Here is an 18,928-nt window from a genome sequence, read left to right as displayed (position 1 = left end):
TAGAGCCTGGGGGAAGAGGAAATGGGAAATTATTGTTCAGTGGGTACAGAATTTCACTATGGGATGATGAAAGATTCTAGGGATAGAAAATGGTGATAGTTGCACAACAGTGTGAATGTACTGAGTGCCACTGAACTGTATGCTTAGAAATGGTAGTTTTGAGCGGTCGCAGGGGCTCATGTCTGTAATCCTAGCATTCTGGGAGGCTGAGGCAGGTGGATCACTTGAGCTCAGGAGTACGAGACCAGCCTGACCAAGTGCAAGAACCCGTCTCTACTAAAAATAGCAAAATTGAGCCGGATATAGTGGCATATTCCTGTAGTCCCAGCTACTTGGGGGGCTTAAGCAAGAGGATTGGTCAAGCCCAAGAGTTTGAGGTTGCTGTGAGCCATGATACCATGACACTCTATCCAGAACCATGGAGACTCTGTCTCAAAAAAAAAAAAGTAGTTTTATGATACGTATATTTTACTACAAGGTACAAAAACAAGTTTAAAACTGCACTCACATTAAATCCTGAAAGGTCAATGGGAATGGCAGGTCCATCTCCCCGGTCCCCTTTAGGGGCAATCTGATTAAGCAGATGAAAATAGGCTCTCGAATCCTACAAGGAAAGAGATGAAATAACATTTCTTAAATAAACAATCATTCAATTTAGGAAAAAAGTACTCAAACTGAGGAAACTACCTCCATCTCACATAATGAAATAACAACCTAGTAACCTCAATACAGAATTGCTTGTGGGGTCCTGTATGCTATTTCACATTTCTGAGCTCCCAGCAATCCTATTTAATACCTCTGAGTTTCCAGCAATGCTGTTCCGTACACTTGGAGATAATCTTGTTCACCATTTTCATTTGTTTGTATACTCAAGCATCAGTGAGATTCAGATCAAGTATTATCTCCTGGAAGCCTTCTCTGGATTCTGCAGAATGCGTTAAGTACCCCCCTCTATATTGTAGAGCACCCCTAACCCACCTCACTAAAGACTGACCACGCTGTATTAAAGCATTCAATGTAGTCATCTCCAAAGATATCTATCATAATTCTCAACATGTACAAATAGCTCTTGGCATCAAAAGGCAGAAACTATTTCCCTTCTCCCTTAATTTGTACTGGCCTTGTGATTAACTTTGACCAACAGAATGCTGTGAAAGTGATGTCCTGAGTTTTTAAGACCAAATCTTAAGAGTGTCTGCTGCTTCTCTTTTGAAGTTAACCCCCACATAAGAAGTCCAGCTATCTGAGACTATCATGCTTTGAGGAAACCCAAGCTGGCCATGTGCAGCAGCCTTGTGGAGGAGGACTGAAGCACCAGAAATGTGGCTGATACCTTTGAACACCTTCCACCTGAGCCCAACTGACAGCTAACTATAACTGAGTTAGGGATCCCAGCCAAAACCACATGAAACAAAAGGACCCCCTCAGAGCCATACCAGTCCATAAAATGATGAGAAATGATAAATCATTCTTTTAAGCCACTACATTTTGCATGGTTTGCTATACAGCAATAAATAATTGAAATATCCATCTACTAGTTGTATGTCTCCTTGTGTAATCGGTAAGCATCCCAAGAGCTGAGACTTTGCATCCCCTGGGCCCACATGAGGAACTTTATAAATGTCTAATGAGCTGCATTTAGTAAGGAATTCAGAATAAGAGAAAATTCCAAAACTTTTAGATCAGTATATAACAGATTAAATTGGAGAAATACAATGTTATTTCAAAGCAAGAGATTGTCATCTAGGCCATTATACAAAAAAAAATAAATAAATAACCTGGCTGAAGTTGTAACAGATCTAAAAAGAGAACAAAAATTAGAGCCAGCACTAACTACTCTGGGGGCCAAGAATGGGGGGCATAGAAAAGAAAAAAGTTTACAGGGACTCAGTTTGGCAGTGCCCATCCAGGCAATGACCATGGAGTTGTTGTTAGGCAGAATGAGTGTTAAAGTTTCCTTGACAAGGATCTTCCAGTAGAGAGGGAAGTGTTCCAGATTACTTTGATTGAGACACATCTCTTAAGATCCTCTACTGACTTGTCTACTGACTTCCTGTGTGTTCAGATAACGTGGTTTCCTCTTAGCTGCTTATTGGCGAAGTTGGACTAAGAGTGTTGAATTAGTCAGGCCCACAGGGCATACAGCTCAGCAAACAGATGTAATTCTCAGTCCAAATCAATGGACTGACATCCTCTTTATAATCTACTGGACCTTTGGCACATAAAATGGGAAAGAATGCTTTAATTTCCTGAGGCTCACCTTTTACCCCTTCTTAACTACTATTAAAAAGTCCAAAAACAGCAGATGCTGGTGTGGATGGAGAGATAGAAATGCTTACACACTGTTAGTGGGACTGAAAATTAGTACCACCTCTATGGAAAAGAGCATGGAGATTTCTCAAAGAACTAAAAGTAGATCTACAATTCAATTCTGTGGTCTTTTCATTTGTATCTATCCAAATGAAAAGTGGTCATTTTTTCACAAGGTACTGGCACTCAAATGTTTATTGCAGCACACTTCACAATTACAAAGATATGGAATCAACCTAAATGCCCATCGATTCATGAGTGGATTAACAAAATGTGCAGTACACACACCCCATAGAGTACTACTCAGCCATAAAGAAGTAATGAATTAATGTCTTTTGCACCAATTTGGATGGAACTGGAAACCATTATCCTAAGTTATTTAAAGAATAGAAAAGCAAACACCACATGTACTCTCTAATAATCTGTAACTGATTGATGGGCACACATGGGCATAGAGAGAAGTAAAAACCATTGGAAATCAAGAAGGAGAGAGAGGGAAGCAGGGGAGAGTAAAAACCTACCTGACAGGTATAATGAACACTATTCAGGTGATGGGCACACTTATAACCTTGACTTAAGCCTCATCAAACGATCCATGTAACAAAAACATTTGTACCCCCTTAATATTTTGAAATTTCAAAAAAAATTTCTGAGGCTAGCAAATTTGAACATTAAAATATAAACCTTAATGTCTTGGCTGAAGTTGTTGATGGTACGCCATCCTGCATTGGTCAGATGGTAGTTCACCCATCGCAATAGTAACTCCTCAGGAGAAAGCTTCATCAGCTCTTCTAGTTCCTCACCTTCATTTAGCAATGCGATTAAAGCTGAGAAGGAAATACTAAAATGTAAATTCTTCCCATGGTTAGTACGTGTCATGAATAGTAAATATTTCTAATAATCATACCTTCATTTCTGGAAATCTCAATATCAGCAAAAAGTCCAACTTTGATGATCTGCCACAGAAGTCCCAAGACCAAGTGAGGCTTTCCTTCTTTTAGATCCTGTGCACCAATGTTGACCACTGTACAACCAATTGCTGAGGCAGAATTCAGGGCTAGGTTTAAATTTTCCTGAATTGCCAAAAGAAAAATACATGTGAAGAAATGCTTTCTAAAGTCTTATCTGTAAGTTAGCTGAAAGAAACCACAGATTGCAGAAATTTCAGACTTTTAAACATAAATAATATTTATACAACCAAAATATTACTCAAAAAACAATCCACATGGTTTTAACTATTACTTGTTTATGCCAATGACTTTCAAATCCCCATCTCTGGTCCACGCCTCATCCAAGCCCCCACTTTAAGCTCTATATCTATATATGCACCAGGGTATATCCACCTGGATATTCTTTAAATCTTTCTAAACCAACATGTCTAAAACTGAAGAAAGGCTTGGTGCCTGTAGCTCAAGTGGCTAAGGCACCAGCCACATACACCAGAGCTGGTGGGTTCAAACCCAGCCCAGGCCTGCCAAACAGCAATGACAACTACAACCAAAAAATGGCCAGGTGCTGTGGTGGGAGCCTGTAGTCCCAGCTACTTGGGAGGCTGAGGCAAGAGAATCACTTAAGCCCAGGAGTTAGAGGTTGCTGTGAGGTGTGACACCACGGCACTCTACCCCGGGGCGACAGCTTAAGGCTCTGTCTCAAAATAAATAAATAAATAAATAAAACTGAAGAAAATTTTTTTCAGTTTAGTCTTCTCATTCCTGTTGAAATGTGTTCTCTCTTAACTATTTACTATCTTGGTTAATAGAACCAATCTTCATTCTTTTTTCTTTTCTTTCTTTTTTTTTTGAGACAAAGTCTTACTAGGTTGCCCACCGTAGAGTACCGTTGCGTCACAGCTCACAGCAACCTCAAATCCTTGGGCTTAAGAGATTCTCTTGCCTCAGCCTCCAGAGTAGCTGGGACTATTGGTGCCCACTACAATGCCCAACTATTTTTTTGTTGTATTTGTCATTGTTGTTTAGCAGGCCCAGGCCAGGCTCAAACCCACCAGCCTTGGTGTATGTGGCCCGTGCCCTACTTAGTGAGCTACAGGCACCAAGCCCCAATCTTCATTCTTATCTCTTTTCTTCCTAGGCTAGCAATCTGAGCAAAATCTTTGCTCAGATTAAGAGGCAAAATCTCCTTGCCCCTTATATCCAATAACCAATTTCTGTCAATTATACCTTAAGCATTCCTCTGAAAACATAAGTGCCTTTCTTCAGTAGTTTCCTAACTTCTTTCCTAATGACTATCCTCAGACTTACTCTCTTCCATCCATCTTCTACAATGCTCTGCTGCCAGTGATCTTAGTATAATATAAATCTGATAGTGTTCCCAACATTTAAAACCCTTCAAATGTTCCCTGTCCCTCCCATTATTTTTTCTCACTCCCTCTGTTCCAGCTCTACAAGGCCTTTGAACTTGCTGTTTCTTCTGCCTGGAATATATTTCCCCAAATATTCACAATTCCTTTAAGACTCTGCTTAAATGCCCCTATTTTGTACAGCCCTCTCTGACCAGCCTACACCAAATAGTAGCATCAACACCACCCATGCTGTTACTTGTTATTCCCCATTTTATTCCTTATCACTCTTTTGGCATATTATATACTTACTTGTTTCTTGTTATAGCTCTCCCAGTTAAGAGTATGAACTCTAAACAAGAGGAGCTTTGATCTGTTTCAGGCTGTTTCCCCAGTACTTAAGCTGTGTTCAAAATATATTAATAAATGGATGAAAGGGTAAAGATTGAATAATGCATGGAGAGAAAGGAGAAGGTTAAGTTCGAATCCTGAGGGAGGACAATAAAAAATCTTCAGGATTTGACTCTGGCCTCATCTCCCAATATTCCATATGAAATATGTCTATGAAAGGGCAAATACAGAAGGCCCTTCTCCCTTGGCCTATAACACTCCTTTTTCTTTTTCTTTCTTTCTTTTTTTATTTTTTTGAGACAGAGCCTCAAGCTGAGCCCCTGGGTAGAGTGCCATGGCTCCACTGCTCACAGCAACCTCCAACTCCTGGGGTCAAGCGAGTCTCCTGCCTCAGCCTCCCAAGTAGCTGGGACCACAGGCGCCCACCACAACACCCAGCTATTTTTTGGTTGCAGCCATTATTGTTGTTTGGCGGGCCCGGGCTGGATTTGAACCTGCCACCTTAGGTGTATGTGGCTGGCGCCTTAGCCACTTGAGCCACAGGCACCGAGCCAACACTCCTCTTTCTACAAGTCACAAACTCCTTTCTCAAATCACGCACCATCTCTTCTATTAAGATTTCCTTCAAACATCTTTCCACACAAAATTAGTCATTCCTTCCCTAGACTATCATACTGCCTTGCACATACACAAAAAAAGAGAGAAGGAAATTATTACATTAAGTAATATATTGTAAGTAGTATAATTATATATTATGTTATATAAATGTTATATTTTAAAGACTTTCCCTTAGAAACTTCAGTACTATCACTGTATTAATGTTGGGTTAATGGTATTTTCATTTCTGTAAAGCCCTCACTTAGAATCACTTCTTTAAAAAGTCATGTACAATTAAGTTTTAATTCCCTAATTCCAGCAAATTTAAAAAATAAATCTTAAGATGAATTTTTCTTCTTTTTTTCAAGACAGAGTCTCATTCTGTTACCTAGGCTGAAGTCCAGTACTATGATCATACCTCACTGTAACTATGAATTCCTGAGCTCAAGCCATCCTTTCGCCTTAGTGTCTGGAGTTGCTAGGACTACAGATCCATACCATCGCACCCAGCTAATCTTTTAAATTAAAATCCCTTGCTCACATGAAAGAAAAACTCAATGGAATTCAAGCAGGGAGAACATGGGAAGGGGTACGGTTGGGTAAATTCCTATCCAATGGGTACATTACACAGGTATATGGCACACTGGTGACCTGGGTGTGGGACATACCTACAAATCAGACTTTAACCTTACAAATGCAAACTATGAAATCAGTTTGTACTCCCACACTAATATGAAATAAAAAATAAGTAAACAACCTCTGAATTAGAAAAAATAATTGTAGAGACAAGTACACTGTGTTGCCCAGGTTGGTCTCAAACTCCTAGCCTCTAGTGATCCTCTCACTCCAACCTCCCAAAGCAATAGAATTACAGGTGTGAGCCACCATGCCTCGCCTTAAGATGGATCTTTACAGATGATAAAACTATAGATAGAGAAAGCACTGATGGATTACACAGTCGAAGAGCCAGGGTATGATCCAGTAGTCTCCAGAGCTCATCCTCTTAATCAGCATGCTACTACCATTCTCACAGAGTGGTAGTAATAGCAACTATTTATAGGATTAGTCATAATGGCAGCAAAACACAGAGGTTCTCAAAGCATAGTGAATAGTACAGTGGCTTCTTCTTACAATATGCTAAAGGAGTTCATCTTGCTGGGCTCCAAGTAAATGGCTGTATCTCTTGAGAATCAGTCTGGGGTGATTAAAGCAAACATTTGAAATTATTTTTGTAGTAATATTAAGCAATGTTCATTTAAATACAGTTCTCCCAAATGCAGCAGCAGAACCAGAGAATCTTTCAGTACCTTTATAACCTCCTATTTCACAACAAATAGACATGATAAATACAAAAACACTATCAGTAAATTGCAGATATTTTATGGAAATCTTAGAAGATTTTAATAGCTTCAGATTTTTTTTAAAATTTCAGGTTCATGTGAGGGTACAAACAACGAGGTTACAATATTGGCATTTGTTAGGTAGTGTCCCTTTTGTAGTTGTGTCCCGCACCCAGGAGGTGTGCCATATACCTCTACATTGTGCCCATTAAGGGAGAGCACACCAAGACCCTCCTCACTTCCCCTCTCCCATCTCTCTGGTTCCCCCTTTCCCCAACCTGAATTGAATTGAGTTTTTCTCTTATGTGGGCAAGTATGAGATCGTCTGCTGGCTTCATATTAGTATTGAGTACATGGATATTTCCTTTTCATTGCAGATGCTTTAAAGTTATCTAAAATCAAATCAATACAACTTTCAAGAGACAGTGTCTGCCAGTTTAGCCTTAGCCACTAATATTTCTTTTATCTTTTCTTCTGAGGGCATAAAGGATTTTTGCTTCAGTTGTGAATGTATCAGCAGGGAAAATAACTAGATGCATAATGATTCCAATGATAGTATTAATCTCACAATAAGCCATTTCATGTGTAGTTGACAGAATGATAATGTAGGCCAAAAGAAGTATGTTACTGCACTAAATCCGTTGTGATAACTAGTAAGAATCAAAACTTCTATCACCACTCTCAGCTTGGACACTGACAAACCATACCTCTTGTCTACATGACTTTGCATGTTATTCCTTTTGTCTTCACTGGCATAACTTTATTATTCCTTTGTCTTCATTAGCATGATTTTTTTCTGCCAGGAGCCTCAAGCCTAGGCAAAGGGTTCGATTTTTCATTGCAGACACTACCTAAAAGACCCGTTAACTCTGCAATGGGAAACATCAATGGACTGTTTATACTCGAAGACTCCTTGACTTCCCCACCTTGAAAAACTCCCCTTGCTATTTCTACCAATCTTGTTGTACTGAGGTCCTTACCGAAACTGAATCAGACTCTTCTCTCTCTCTTTTTTTTTTTTTTTTTTTTTTTTTTGAGACAGAGCCTCAAGCTGTCCCCCTGGGTAGAGTGCCGTGGCATTACAGCTCACAGCAACCTCCAACTCCTGGGCTCAAGCGAGTCTCCTGCCTCCGCCTGCCAACTAGCTGGGACCACAGGCGCCCGCCACAACGCCCGGCTTATTTTTTGGTTGCAGCCATCATTGTTGTTTGGCGGGTCCGGGCTGGGGATTCAAACCCGCCACCTTAGGTGTACGTGGCTGGCGCCTTAGCCAGTTGAGCTATAGGCGCTGAGCCACTCTCTCTCTTTCTCATACTAAAAGACCCATATATTAAGCCATAATTCCAATTCTAAATCCTGCCTTCACCTTCTCAGCTCCAAAGGTGATATTTTCTCTTACTGCAGTAGACTCAGCTTTGTCTTATTGATAGTTGTGTTGGTGAAACAAGGAGAAACAGCTTTAGATGTCAGGTTTATTCAGAGATGTTTGATTTATAAGTATATCAAATGTCTTACAAGTAATTGGCTATAAAAAAATGGCTTGAAAGTAAGGAATTGCAATGTGCTTCCTTCAAGTAAACAGTAGTTTTTACTTGATAAATTCATCATTATTGCCCTTCCAGTTAGTGGGGAATAGAATGACCAGTACTGTCTAAAGCCACTTCTAAACCTGAACAAGAAGTAAGAGGAGAATTCCAGAGATAGTGCTAACCCATTCTTACCATGGAGAACTCCCTTAACTGCTCAAACTTCCTTCCTAAAGACTTGTGTTGGTGGAGAAAGACAAAAACAATGGGGAACCACGAACAACTAGGAACCAAAATAGGCAGTCCTTCCTGTTTCAGAGTCCTAAATCTGTAAGACAGGGCACCCCACCTTATAGGAATACTAACAAAAGACTGGCAGTTTACCTTGGACTATGCATGTATTTTCTCCCATCCTTTTTGTGCATCAATGAACGGACTATGCCCAAGATAAAGCCCACCTTACCAGGTAGAAAAATTTGTACTGCTGTTTTAGAAGGCTTCTATGTCCCCTTTATTTTGATGAATTAATAAATACACACATACTGTAAATTTCTCTGTTTTAATTCATATTACTTTGCAAATTTTCATTTCCCATGCTGGTTAACTCCGGATGAGTAAACTTTTTTTTTTTTTTTTAAGAGAAAAGATCTCACTATGTTGCCCAGGCTGGCCTTGAACTCCAGAGCTCAAGAGATCCTCTTGCCTCAGCCTCCTGAGTTGCTGGGATCATAGGTACATGCCACTATGCCCAGCTCAAATGAGTACACTTTTGTTAATGATTTTTAGAGAGCTTTCCTATATACTTACTGGGTCACTGAGAATAAAGGCACAATTCATTATTCAGATTTCATCCTTATTTTACACAACATCACTTTTACTCCAGTTTGGCATTCTTCCTTTCTGTCTTTGGGCCACCGTGCCATTCTCTTGCTCCTTTTCTCCACCCCCCACCCCTCTTCCCCTCTCTCTCTGCTCTCTTCTCTCTCTCTTTCTCATCTCTGCTTCCCACTCTCTTCCTCTAATATAAAATAAACTTATACTTTTAGTTTCTAATCTTGGCGTAGAGAAATTCTTTTCTAATCCTGTGAACTTATAAAAGAAAATAAAAAACATTTTTATTCCATTTGGAATGTCCAAATGAGATTTATAATGCTGAACCTACTTAAAATGTAATTTTATGTAAGGTAAAATTAATGTCATATGTACTTTTGTACATATATGTAAATATATAAAATAAACATATTTTGCATATGAGTATATTTATTACACTAGATTTTTTTATTTACATGTAGTAATGAACAGATTCAATTTCCTATTACCCTGCATTAATTCCCTGACTGAGTTCCAAAATCACTACCATCAGTTTTGCAGAGTCTTATTCATATAATTATTGTTTCTTTCAAAAATGATAAGTAAACACAAGCACAGCTCAGTAGTACATTGGGTAAAAGAAAAAAGGATGAGAAGTATCTAAGATCATGAAACAGTTTTGTTCTCCTTGCTTTTCTCCCTTGCTTCTATAACTACTGTACAACTTTTTCAGTCTTTTATCATTCTTTCCTTCCATATATCCTGATACCACATACACTTATCATTTTAAGGGAAAACAATATTACCACAGTCTTTGCAATCTTTTCCAAATGAAATAGGCTTCCTAGGTGTAAGGTTTTATGTGACACTAGTTTTCTAGAGAATCTATTCTCAGAGCTCTAAAATCCTGAACAAAAAAGACAAATATAATATCCAAGAAACACTCTGCCCCTTCTCAAAATCCTCAGGTCTTATCTTGTTCTATTAGTACCTTCTGTCAAGCATCCTAAAAACTTACTGGGAGTGTCCCAACCTGCCACCCATAGCCGCATATGGATTGGATTATATGAGGCCCTTTTTTGCTTATCTGTGGTGTTGGATATCACAAAAAAGTATGCATGGACCTTTTTTATGCTAATCAGCTTTTGTTTCAGTTTGTGTATTTAAAGTGTGGCCCAACAACTCTTATTTTTCCAATGAGTGGCAGAAAAAAAAACCAATTGAACACCCTTGACTGACGCTATTATCCGCACTCAAATTGGAAGAATGTTATCTCTAAAAATAAAATGATACAATATTTAGTCCCTCATCTATTCTGTAACTACTACAAAATATTTACAAAATATTTTCTTTATTTTCTAATGCACTGCACATCACCATTAAAAGTATAACCAAACAATAAATTTGTACAATAGCAAGTAATACTGTATTTCAGATTTGGTACCAAAAAAATTGTGACATATGTCACACAATTCTGTATCTAAATATAAGATAATGCATTCTAAAATAAAGTAGATATGAATATTTTCAATAATCATGGCCATCAGACAAAGATCCTTGCACAAGATATGAAAGAAAAAAATCTTTTAGTAATTGCAATTAGAAATGGGCTTCTCTGAGAATGATAATTTCTACTAGGGATATGCAACACTATTGGCAAGTAGGGGAGAAGAGAGCCAAGTAGTCAATATCCAATTCTCTACTTCTCAAAGACAATAGGAAGTAGGGGAACTCCTTGGTCAGTCCAGGACTAACCATGTACCACTGCCCTAAGGTTCTAGAACTTCCTATAGAAGATACTTAACAACTTTAGCAAAATCAAGATTTAATTTACCAAACAAAGGAAATAGCTTAAAGTAGCTTGATTTTAATAGCTACTGTTGTGATGACACATCATACATTAAATAGTTGCTATTACTACCACCACATAAAAGTAGCAGTACAGTATTGTGATTAAGAGGATGAGCTGTGGCGGGAGACCACTGGGATCATATCCTGCCTCTGCCACTCTGTCAGTGCCTCTGTTTTCTATCTGTAAAGTCAAAGTATACATCCTACTATAGAGTTGCTGGGAGGACTATCATACAGATAATTCATAGTGTGTTTAGAATAGTGACTCCTGGTTCTAACAATCTGGAGAAAAAAGTGTAGCACTTTCACAAAGAGAAACAAACAGAACTACCTTAGTACAAAAAGAATAGTTTAAAATTTTGCAAAATGGTAAAACATGATAATGCTGCAGTGTGACTTTTTTAACCAACAAGCACAGTGGCATCAAACAAGTATTCCTTATAAAATAACTCAATAATTATAATAATATATAACCTGAATTAAATTAAAGAAGCCCATCCAAAGTACTTTTTTTTCAAAGTATCACTGAACACAACATAATTTTTTCCTTTTATACAGCAAGATTGTTAGTTTAAAATTGGGTGAGCTATGATCATCAAATGCCATGAAGTTAAAAATGATTCTACATGTCAAACTCAAATAGAAAATGCTGTGCAATATATAAATCACCAATAGACCTCTTGCAGTCAGTAAAGAAGTTTACTATGTTTATTTTATTTTATTTTATTTTTTTGAGACAGAGCCTCAAACTGAGCCCCTGAGTAGAGTGCCATGACCTCACTGCTCACAGCAACCTCCAACTCCTGGGCTCAAGCAAGTCTTCTGCCTCAGCCTCCCAAGTAGCTGGGACCACAGGCGCCCGCCATAACGCCCGGCTATTTTTTTTTTTGTTGCAGCCATTATTGTTGTTTGGTGGGTCTGGGCTGGATTTGAACCTGCCACCTTAGGTGTAGGTGGCTGGCACCTTAGCCACTTGAGCCACAGGTGCCGAGCCAAAGAAGTTTACTATTTTATTAAAGTCACATAAGTGGTTTAACAAAAGTGCACAGTTGAATGACATCACTGGTTGTTATAAATCACAGTGAATTACTAGAATACAACTATGTAGTTCCTCATCATGGAAGACTACAGGATGTGGTGGATATTATAAAGAATTTTTTTTTTCCCTTGAGAACAAGAGTCTCACTATGTCACCCTCAGTAGAGTGCTATGGCGTCACAGCTCACAGCAACCTCAAACTCTTAGGCTTAAGCGATTCTCTTTCCACAGCCTCCCAGGTAGCTGGGTCTACACACACCCACCACAATGCCAACTATTTTGTTGTTGTTGTTGTTGTAGTTATCAATGTTGTTTAGCTGGCCCAGGCTGGGTTCGAACCTGCCAGCCTTGGTGCATGTGGCATAACCACTGTGCCACAGGCACCAAGCCTAAAGGACGGGACCTTTTCAATAGATTAGCCCTCTCAGATTTTACTCCTCAACTATGTACCTCTGAGAAGATTGGTTAGGAAAACTGAGTATTTTTCCTCATCTTTTCTCCTCTCCTAATTACTAAGCACCAACAAAAAAAGCCATGCTATCCAAAGTACTTTGTTAATTATGCAATTAACAATTTGCAATCAACAATTTGCAATCATTGCAAAATGCAGTTAAATTTTTACTTAATAAAAACCCGGTATTCATAGGAAAACAAAATTACATAAAATCAAAGCTTTTATAAAGGTCTTACATTTCTCAGTATAGTAACATGATTATAAGCAAAGGGCAAATACTTACAGAAATAGTGAAAGGGGTAAGCTTTTTCTTATTAATGGCTCTTTCATCAATTGTATCTGGCTCTGATAAATTAATCATTTTGCTAAAGAGAAAATGAAAATAATTGAGGTTAATACTCCTAGAAATGTTTTTAGTTTATTTTCGCAAGTAGCCAAAATAGTTAAACATTCTGAAAGTAATACCAAATCATTTCTTTAAAATATTAAACTGTAGGCTGATGATATTAGCATGATATTCATGTGGTCCCAGCACTTGGAAGGCTCAGGTGGGAGGATCACTTGAGCCTAGGAGTTTGAGGCTGGTTTGGTCAAGATAGCAAGATTCTGTCTCAAAAAATAATTAAAATAATAAAATTAAACTATAATTCATGTCAGGAACTTAACTTTTTAAATCTAGAAATATGGCTGGGCATTGTGGCTCATGCCTGTAATCCTAGCACTCTGAGAGGCCAAGGTGGAAGAGGGGCCAGAAGTTTGAGACCAGCCTGAGCTACTGAGACCCCATCTCTATTAAAATCAGAAAAGTTAATTAGGCATTGTGGTGGGTACTTGGTAGTCCTGGCTACTCAGGAGGCTAAGGCAGGAGGATTGCTTAAACCTAAGAGTTAGAAATTGCTGTGGGCTAGGCTGAAGCAATGGCACTCTGGCTTGGGGTAACAGAATAAGACTGTCTCAAAAAAGAAAAAATATCTAAGAAACATACCCTATCCTAAAACAAATCTATTACTCACTAATATGGTAATTTTAGCATTTTCTTTTTTAGAAAAACATAATTTTCAAAAATTATTTTAAAAGACAGTCTTATTAGCCAGGCGTTGTGGCGGGCGCCTGTAGTCCTAGCAACTCGGGCAGCTGAGGCAAGAGAATCACCCTAGCCCAAGAGCTGGAAGTTGCTGTGAGCTATGACGCCATGACACACTACCGAGGGTGACAAAGTGAGACTATCTCAAAAACAAACAAACAACAAAAAAAGATAGTCTGACTGTGTCACCCAGAGTGGAGTACAGTGGCGTGATTGAAGTTCACTGCAGCCCCAAACTCCTGGGCTCAAGAGATCCTCTCAACTTAGCCTCCGGAGCAGCTATGACTACCATTCCTGGCTAATTTTAAATATTTTTTTTTTGTAAAGACAAGGTATTGTTATATTGCCCAGGTTCATCTTGAACTCCAAGCCTCAAGCAATCTTTCATCTTAGCCTCTCAACTTCCTGGGGATTACAGGTGTGAGCCACCATGGCCAACCAATCATTGTTATTAACCATCTGCATTTTCTTTATGTAAATCTTCTCTTAATTTCACTTAATGATCATCAATGTTGAGCAGCCTGAAACATAAACAAAGAAATTATTAAGAAGCCAAATTTCAGAAAGTGGTATCAACACTATTAGGATTACTAGGGTTACAGAAAAATAAGGAGCCAGAGAGTTCATGTAAGATGTTAATAATTCTGACATTTTAAATGAAGAGTAAATTTTGTCTCTATATTTTAGAATAAATTTAATCTTTTAGAACAAAAATAGGAAAATACCCAACTTGATTTATATTAAGAATTTCTCTGAAAGTCAATGAGATTAGAATTGTAGGTGGAGGTCAAAGTATATTTTATACATAATGTCCTAAAAACTGGTATTGTGTGCTTATGGGTAGGTTTTATTTTTTAAGTAAAACCAGAAAAAGGATTGAAAGATATTTCCAGACTGTTAATAGTTAATTGTGGTAAGAATATTTGTGCTGGTTATTTTCTTCTTTGTAAGTTTTCTGTATTTTTATGAACTTCAGGAAAAAAAGACATTTACTTTGTACAAAGAAGTATTCTGGGACCATCATACATACAACAAAGACAGATATGCTCTGAGGGAGTTTACAATCTAGTGAGCAGAAACAGACTGCAAAGAGCCAAGGATAACACAAGACTGAATTAAGGTACATGAATTAATTATGTCTTTCTTTTGCATTTCCTCACATTCCTGGTCTAGTCAATAATCAACATTCTCTCTCTCTGTAAAGTGAAAAAAAAATCCTGTGAACATTTTAAAATGCATCAGAGGAATAACTAAAGCTTTCTGGCATTTTATGGCAATAGATATAAATGATACCAAAAAAAAAATAAGAGATTGTATTTGAAAAAAATTTGGAAATTTTCTAACACATATACAATGGTACTTAATTTTCCATGCAGTAGAAACCCTTCACAACCTAAGAACCAGCTAATCTCAAAAGATAAACTGATTTGCTGAATTATAGTTTTATAGAATGCTCATCAATGAGGATAGCAAGAAAGTAGCTAACACCTATAATCCTAGCACTTTGAAAGGCCAAGGTGGGAGGATCACTTGAGCCAGGAGTTTAAGACCAGCCTAAACAATGTAGCAAGACTCTGTCTCTAAAAAAAAAAAAAGAAAAAAAGAAAAAAATTAGCTGGGCGTGATGATGCACACCTGTACTCTCAGCTACTTGGGAAGCTGAGGTGGAAGAATCACTTGGGCCCAGGAGTTTAAGGTTGCAGTGTGCTATGATGACACTGTTGCTTTCTAAGTGACAGATCAAGACTCTGACTCAAAAACAAATAAATATAAATAATTAAGTCTTAACCAGATGCTCAACTCACCAAAGAAGGATGCCATCTGCAAGTGACTTGAAAAGGCTGCCATCACTGGGATTCATGGGTAGAAGATGCTTACAATCAGGGTCATTTTCCAGAGCTTTGTTTATCCAGTTAACAAAAGCTACTTTTTCTTCCTCTGAAAAAAAAAAGTCTTGGTAGGCAAATCCCATGTGGCAAGAATGTGAGGAAACTGGAACCCTCATACATTGCTGGTGAGAATGTAAAATGGTACAGCCACTTTGGAAACAGTTTGGCAATTCTTTAAAATGTCAAACAGACAGTTACCAAAAGATCCAGCAATTCCACCCCTAGGTATATACCTAAGAGAATTCAAAACATATGTCCACACAAAAATGTGTTCATGAGTGTTCATATAGCATTATTCACAATAGCCAAAAAGTGGAAACAAACCAAATGTCCATCAACTGATGAAAGGATAAACAAAATTTATATTACCCATAGAATGGAATATTTAACAGTAGAAACCAATGAAATATGATATATGCTGTAACATAGATAAACCTTAAAATTATGCCACTGAAGAAGCCTGTTAAATTAAAGGCCACTACAGTATGATTCCATTTCTGTGAAATTTCCAGAATACACAAATCTATAGAAATAGAAAGTAGATTCATGGTTGCAGAGGCTTTGGGAAGGGGGAAATGGGGAATGACTGCTGATAAGGAAGGAGTTTCTCTCTGGCATAATGAAAGTGTTCTGAAATTAAATAGTGATGATAATTGTACAACTCTGAATATACTGAAAACTACTGAATTTTATACTTTAAAATGGTCAATTTCATGCTATGTCAACTGTATCTCAATAAAGCTACTATTTTTAAAAAGCTATTAAACATTCTGTATCTTCAAGGTAATAGTTATGTGGGTGTATTCATATGTCAAAAATCTAATCATATACTTAGAAATAGTACTCTTTATTTACTTTATTATGTATATCTTATACCTCAATAAACAAGAGAACAAAATCTATGATGACAGACACCAGAAAGGTGGTTATCTCTAAGGAGGAATAGTTACTGTGAAGGGAATGAGGGAGCCACACAGGGTAGTGGAAATATTCCATATCTTTACCTGTTGACAGGTACATGACTGTATACACAGTAAAAATTCATTGAGCTATATATACATATATTATATCTCAATTTCTTTTTGTATTTTCTCTTTTTAAAAAGAAACCATTGGCCCGGCGCCTATAGCTCAACCGGCTAAGGCGCCAGCCACGTACACCTAAGGTGGCGGGTTCGAATCCCCAGCCCGGACCCGCCAAACAACAATGATGGCTGCAACCAAAAAATAGCCGGGCATTGTGGCGGGTGCCTGTGGTCCCAGCTACTTGGGAGGCAGAGGCAGGAGACTCGCTTGAGCCCAGGAGTTGGAGGTTGCTGTGAGCTGTAATGCCACGGCACTCTGCCCAGGGGGATAGCTTGAGGCTCTGTCTCAAAAAAAAAAAAAAAAAAAAGAAACCATTTCAAGGAGTCACCCGTAGCTCAGTGGGTAGGGTGCCAGACACATACACCCAGGCTGGCGAGTTTGAACCAGGACCGAGCCAGCTAAACAACAATGACAACTGCAACAACCACAACAAAAAATAGCCAGGCGTTGTGGCAGAAGCCTATAGTCCCAGCTACTTGGGGAGCTGAGGCAAGAGAATCACTTAAGCCCAAGAGTTTGAGGTTGCTGTGACGCTGCAGCTCTCTACCCAGGGCAACATAGTGAGATTCTGTCTCAAAAACAAACAAGCAAAAAACCCAAAAAACCATTTCGGTACATTTTCAGGCAGAAATTGAACACATTGCTGGCTGGTCACAAGTTATCCAAAAACGCTGATAGATTCTGCATAAAATTGCTGGTCAGCAATGTTTAATATAACAGCTATTCCCTGATTCATTTCTCCCAGTCTCAATTCTCAGTTGTCCCAAACTCAGCCTATTTTATTCTTTTTCTCTGCCTCATTTCTCAGCTGCTTATAATATAGAATCACGTAGTACCTCTAAAATCTTAAGGGGCAAATTAATGCCTTTCAAAAAGTGGAGGTAGCAGTAATAGACCATGGCCTTTACCACTACTTTCCTAGTGGGAAAGGCTAAAAAAAAAATGTAACAGATGGGAAAAATTTGGGCATATCATTAAAGGAAAATCCAAATAGGGAAAGAAGAGAATCAAGAGGATAATTAAGAGATTCAGATTACAAAGGAAGAAAGAGAAAAAAAAAGTTAGAGGGAATTTTGCCCAAAAAGTTGAAAAGCATAGCTCTAACTATGTTCATATAAATAAAAGGAACTTGGCCAAAGATGCAACACCTTGATCCTGAAAAGGAAGCTTAACACAGAGCAAGAGACATGTTAAGAGTTAATGTGACTTTGGATTTCCCACTGGGCAACAATCCAGTGATTTTATCAGACCAAGCAAATCAGGTGCTGTGCTCTCCAGTTATTTGGTTGTTTGATAAAGAATGAATCACATATCTCAGCTCTTGGAAAATGGAAGAGAAAATTCTTTATAATAAGCCTCTACCATTCCTAGATCAGGTTTAAATGTAAAACTGCCTTATGGCAGGATGAAAAAGCCATTCGAAAGTCACTATTAAATACATCCAATGCTGAAATGTACAAACAACTTCTATTTTGTTGTGTTTAATATTTTTGACATAGACTGAGTTTGAACCATAATGGGAATTCATTGATTTCAACACCTCTAGGATTTTTTATTTAAACATTTCTGAAACAGATGCATTTCAAATTCAATGGCATGTTATAATGTCATCTGCAATATTCTTTTTTCCTTTAATAGTACATAAAATAATTTTATGAATCACAATGAAGAGCATCTTAGATTTGATGAAATATGGCACCTAATAAATGACTCAAAGACTAAAAGATCAAATTTGAAGTGGCCAGTTACCTGAATAAGAATGCTGTGTACCCTCACTGGAAATAGATGAAGTTCCTCCAATAGCAGTAATCCCTTCCCTCTTGTTAATTATTTTTCGGAATGTTTTGCTGATATCTTTGCTTTTTAACTCTTGCATTAGCTGGAATGGAATACAGTAAAATTGAGACTTGATTATCTGGCGACATGAAAGATATTTAGACTTATATATTTGAAATGACTCCAAAATAAATACTAATCATGTGTTTGTACACTTACTGTTTATATACACAGATAAATCTCATCATTCATCCTATAACAAAATGGACAAATGTTTGCATCCCAACCACTGGAATGAATTTTATTATAACTAAGCTTAAATTGAACATATTGAAATTATTGACTTGCCATAATCTTTTGTCCTGAAAACATAAGAAATAATTAACTATATGATAAAGATAAAAGAAAGCTCTAATGAAGGTATTTTTCTGACTAAGCATCTCAAATATATCTATGTTAAATAAGCAGGCTCTTACAGGAAATAGCATAGGCTTACAGAAACTCCTTTCCCAATCACTCTC

At 37.8% G+C, this 18,928-nt stretch overlaps 1 protein-coding gene across 1 annotated transcript in view; it reads right to left on the bottom strand.

Annotated features, from left to right (window-relative positions):
* PLS1 (plastin 1) overlaps positions 1–18,928 on the bottom strand; it is a 47,419-nt gene that overhangs the window by 26,571 nt on the left and 1,920 nt on the right. Inside the window, exons 2-7 of the mRNA XM_012804928.2 lie at positions 18,381–18,510; positions 15,463–15,595; positions 12,857–12,938; positions 3,218–3,383; positions 2,995–3,137; positions 509–604 (exon numbers count right to left, since the gene is read on the bottom strand). Of these exons, the coding sequence (XP_012660382.1) occupies positions 509–604; positions 2,995–3,137; positions 3,218–3,383; positions 12,857–12,938; positions 15,463–15,595; positions 18,381–18,507 (747 nt within the window). The 5' untranslated portion in view covers positions 18,508–18,510. The remainder of the gene's footprint in view (positions 1–508; positions 605–2,994; positions 3,138–3,217; positions 3,384–12,856; positions 12,939–15,462; positions 15,596–18,380; positions 18,511–18,928) is intronic.

Source organism: Otolemur garnettii, unplaced genomic scaffold (genome assembly GCF_000181295.1).
Source record: "Otolemur garnettii isolate 467f Iridium unplaced genomic scaffold, OtoGar3 scaffold00032, whole genome shotgun sequence".
In the NCBI taxonomy this organism is placed as follows: Eukaryota; Metazoa; Chordata; class Mammalia; order Primates; family Galagidae; genus Otolemur; species Otolemur garnettii.
Note: the sequence above shows the minus strand (reverse complement) of the source record. Positions and strands in the feature narration are given on the sequence as shown.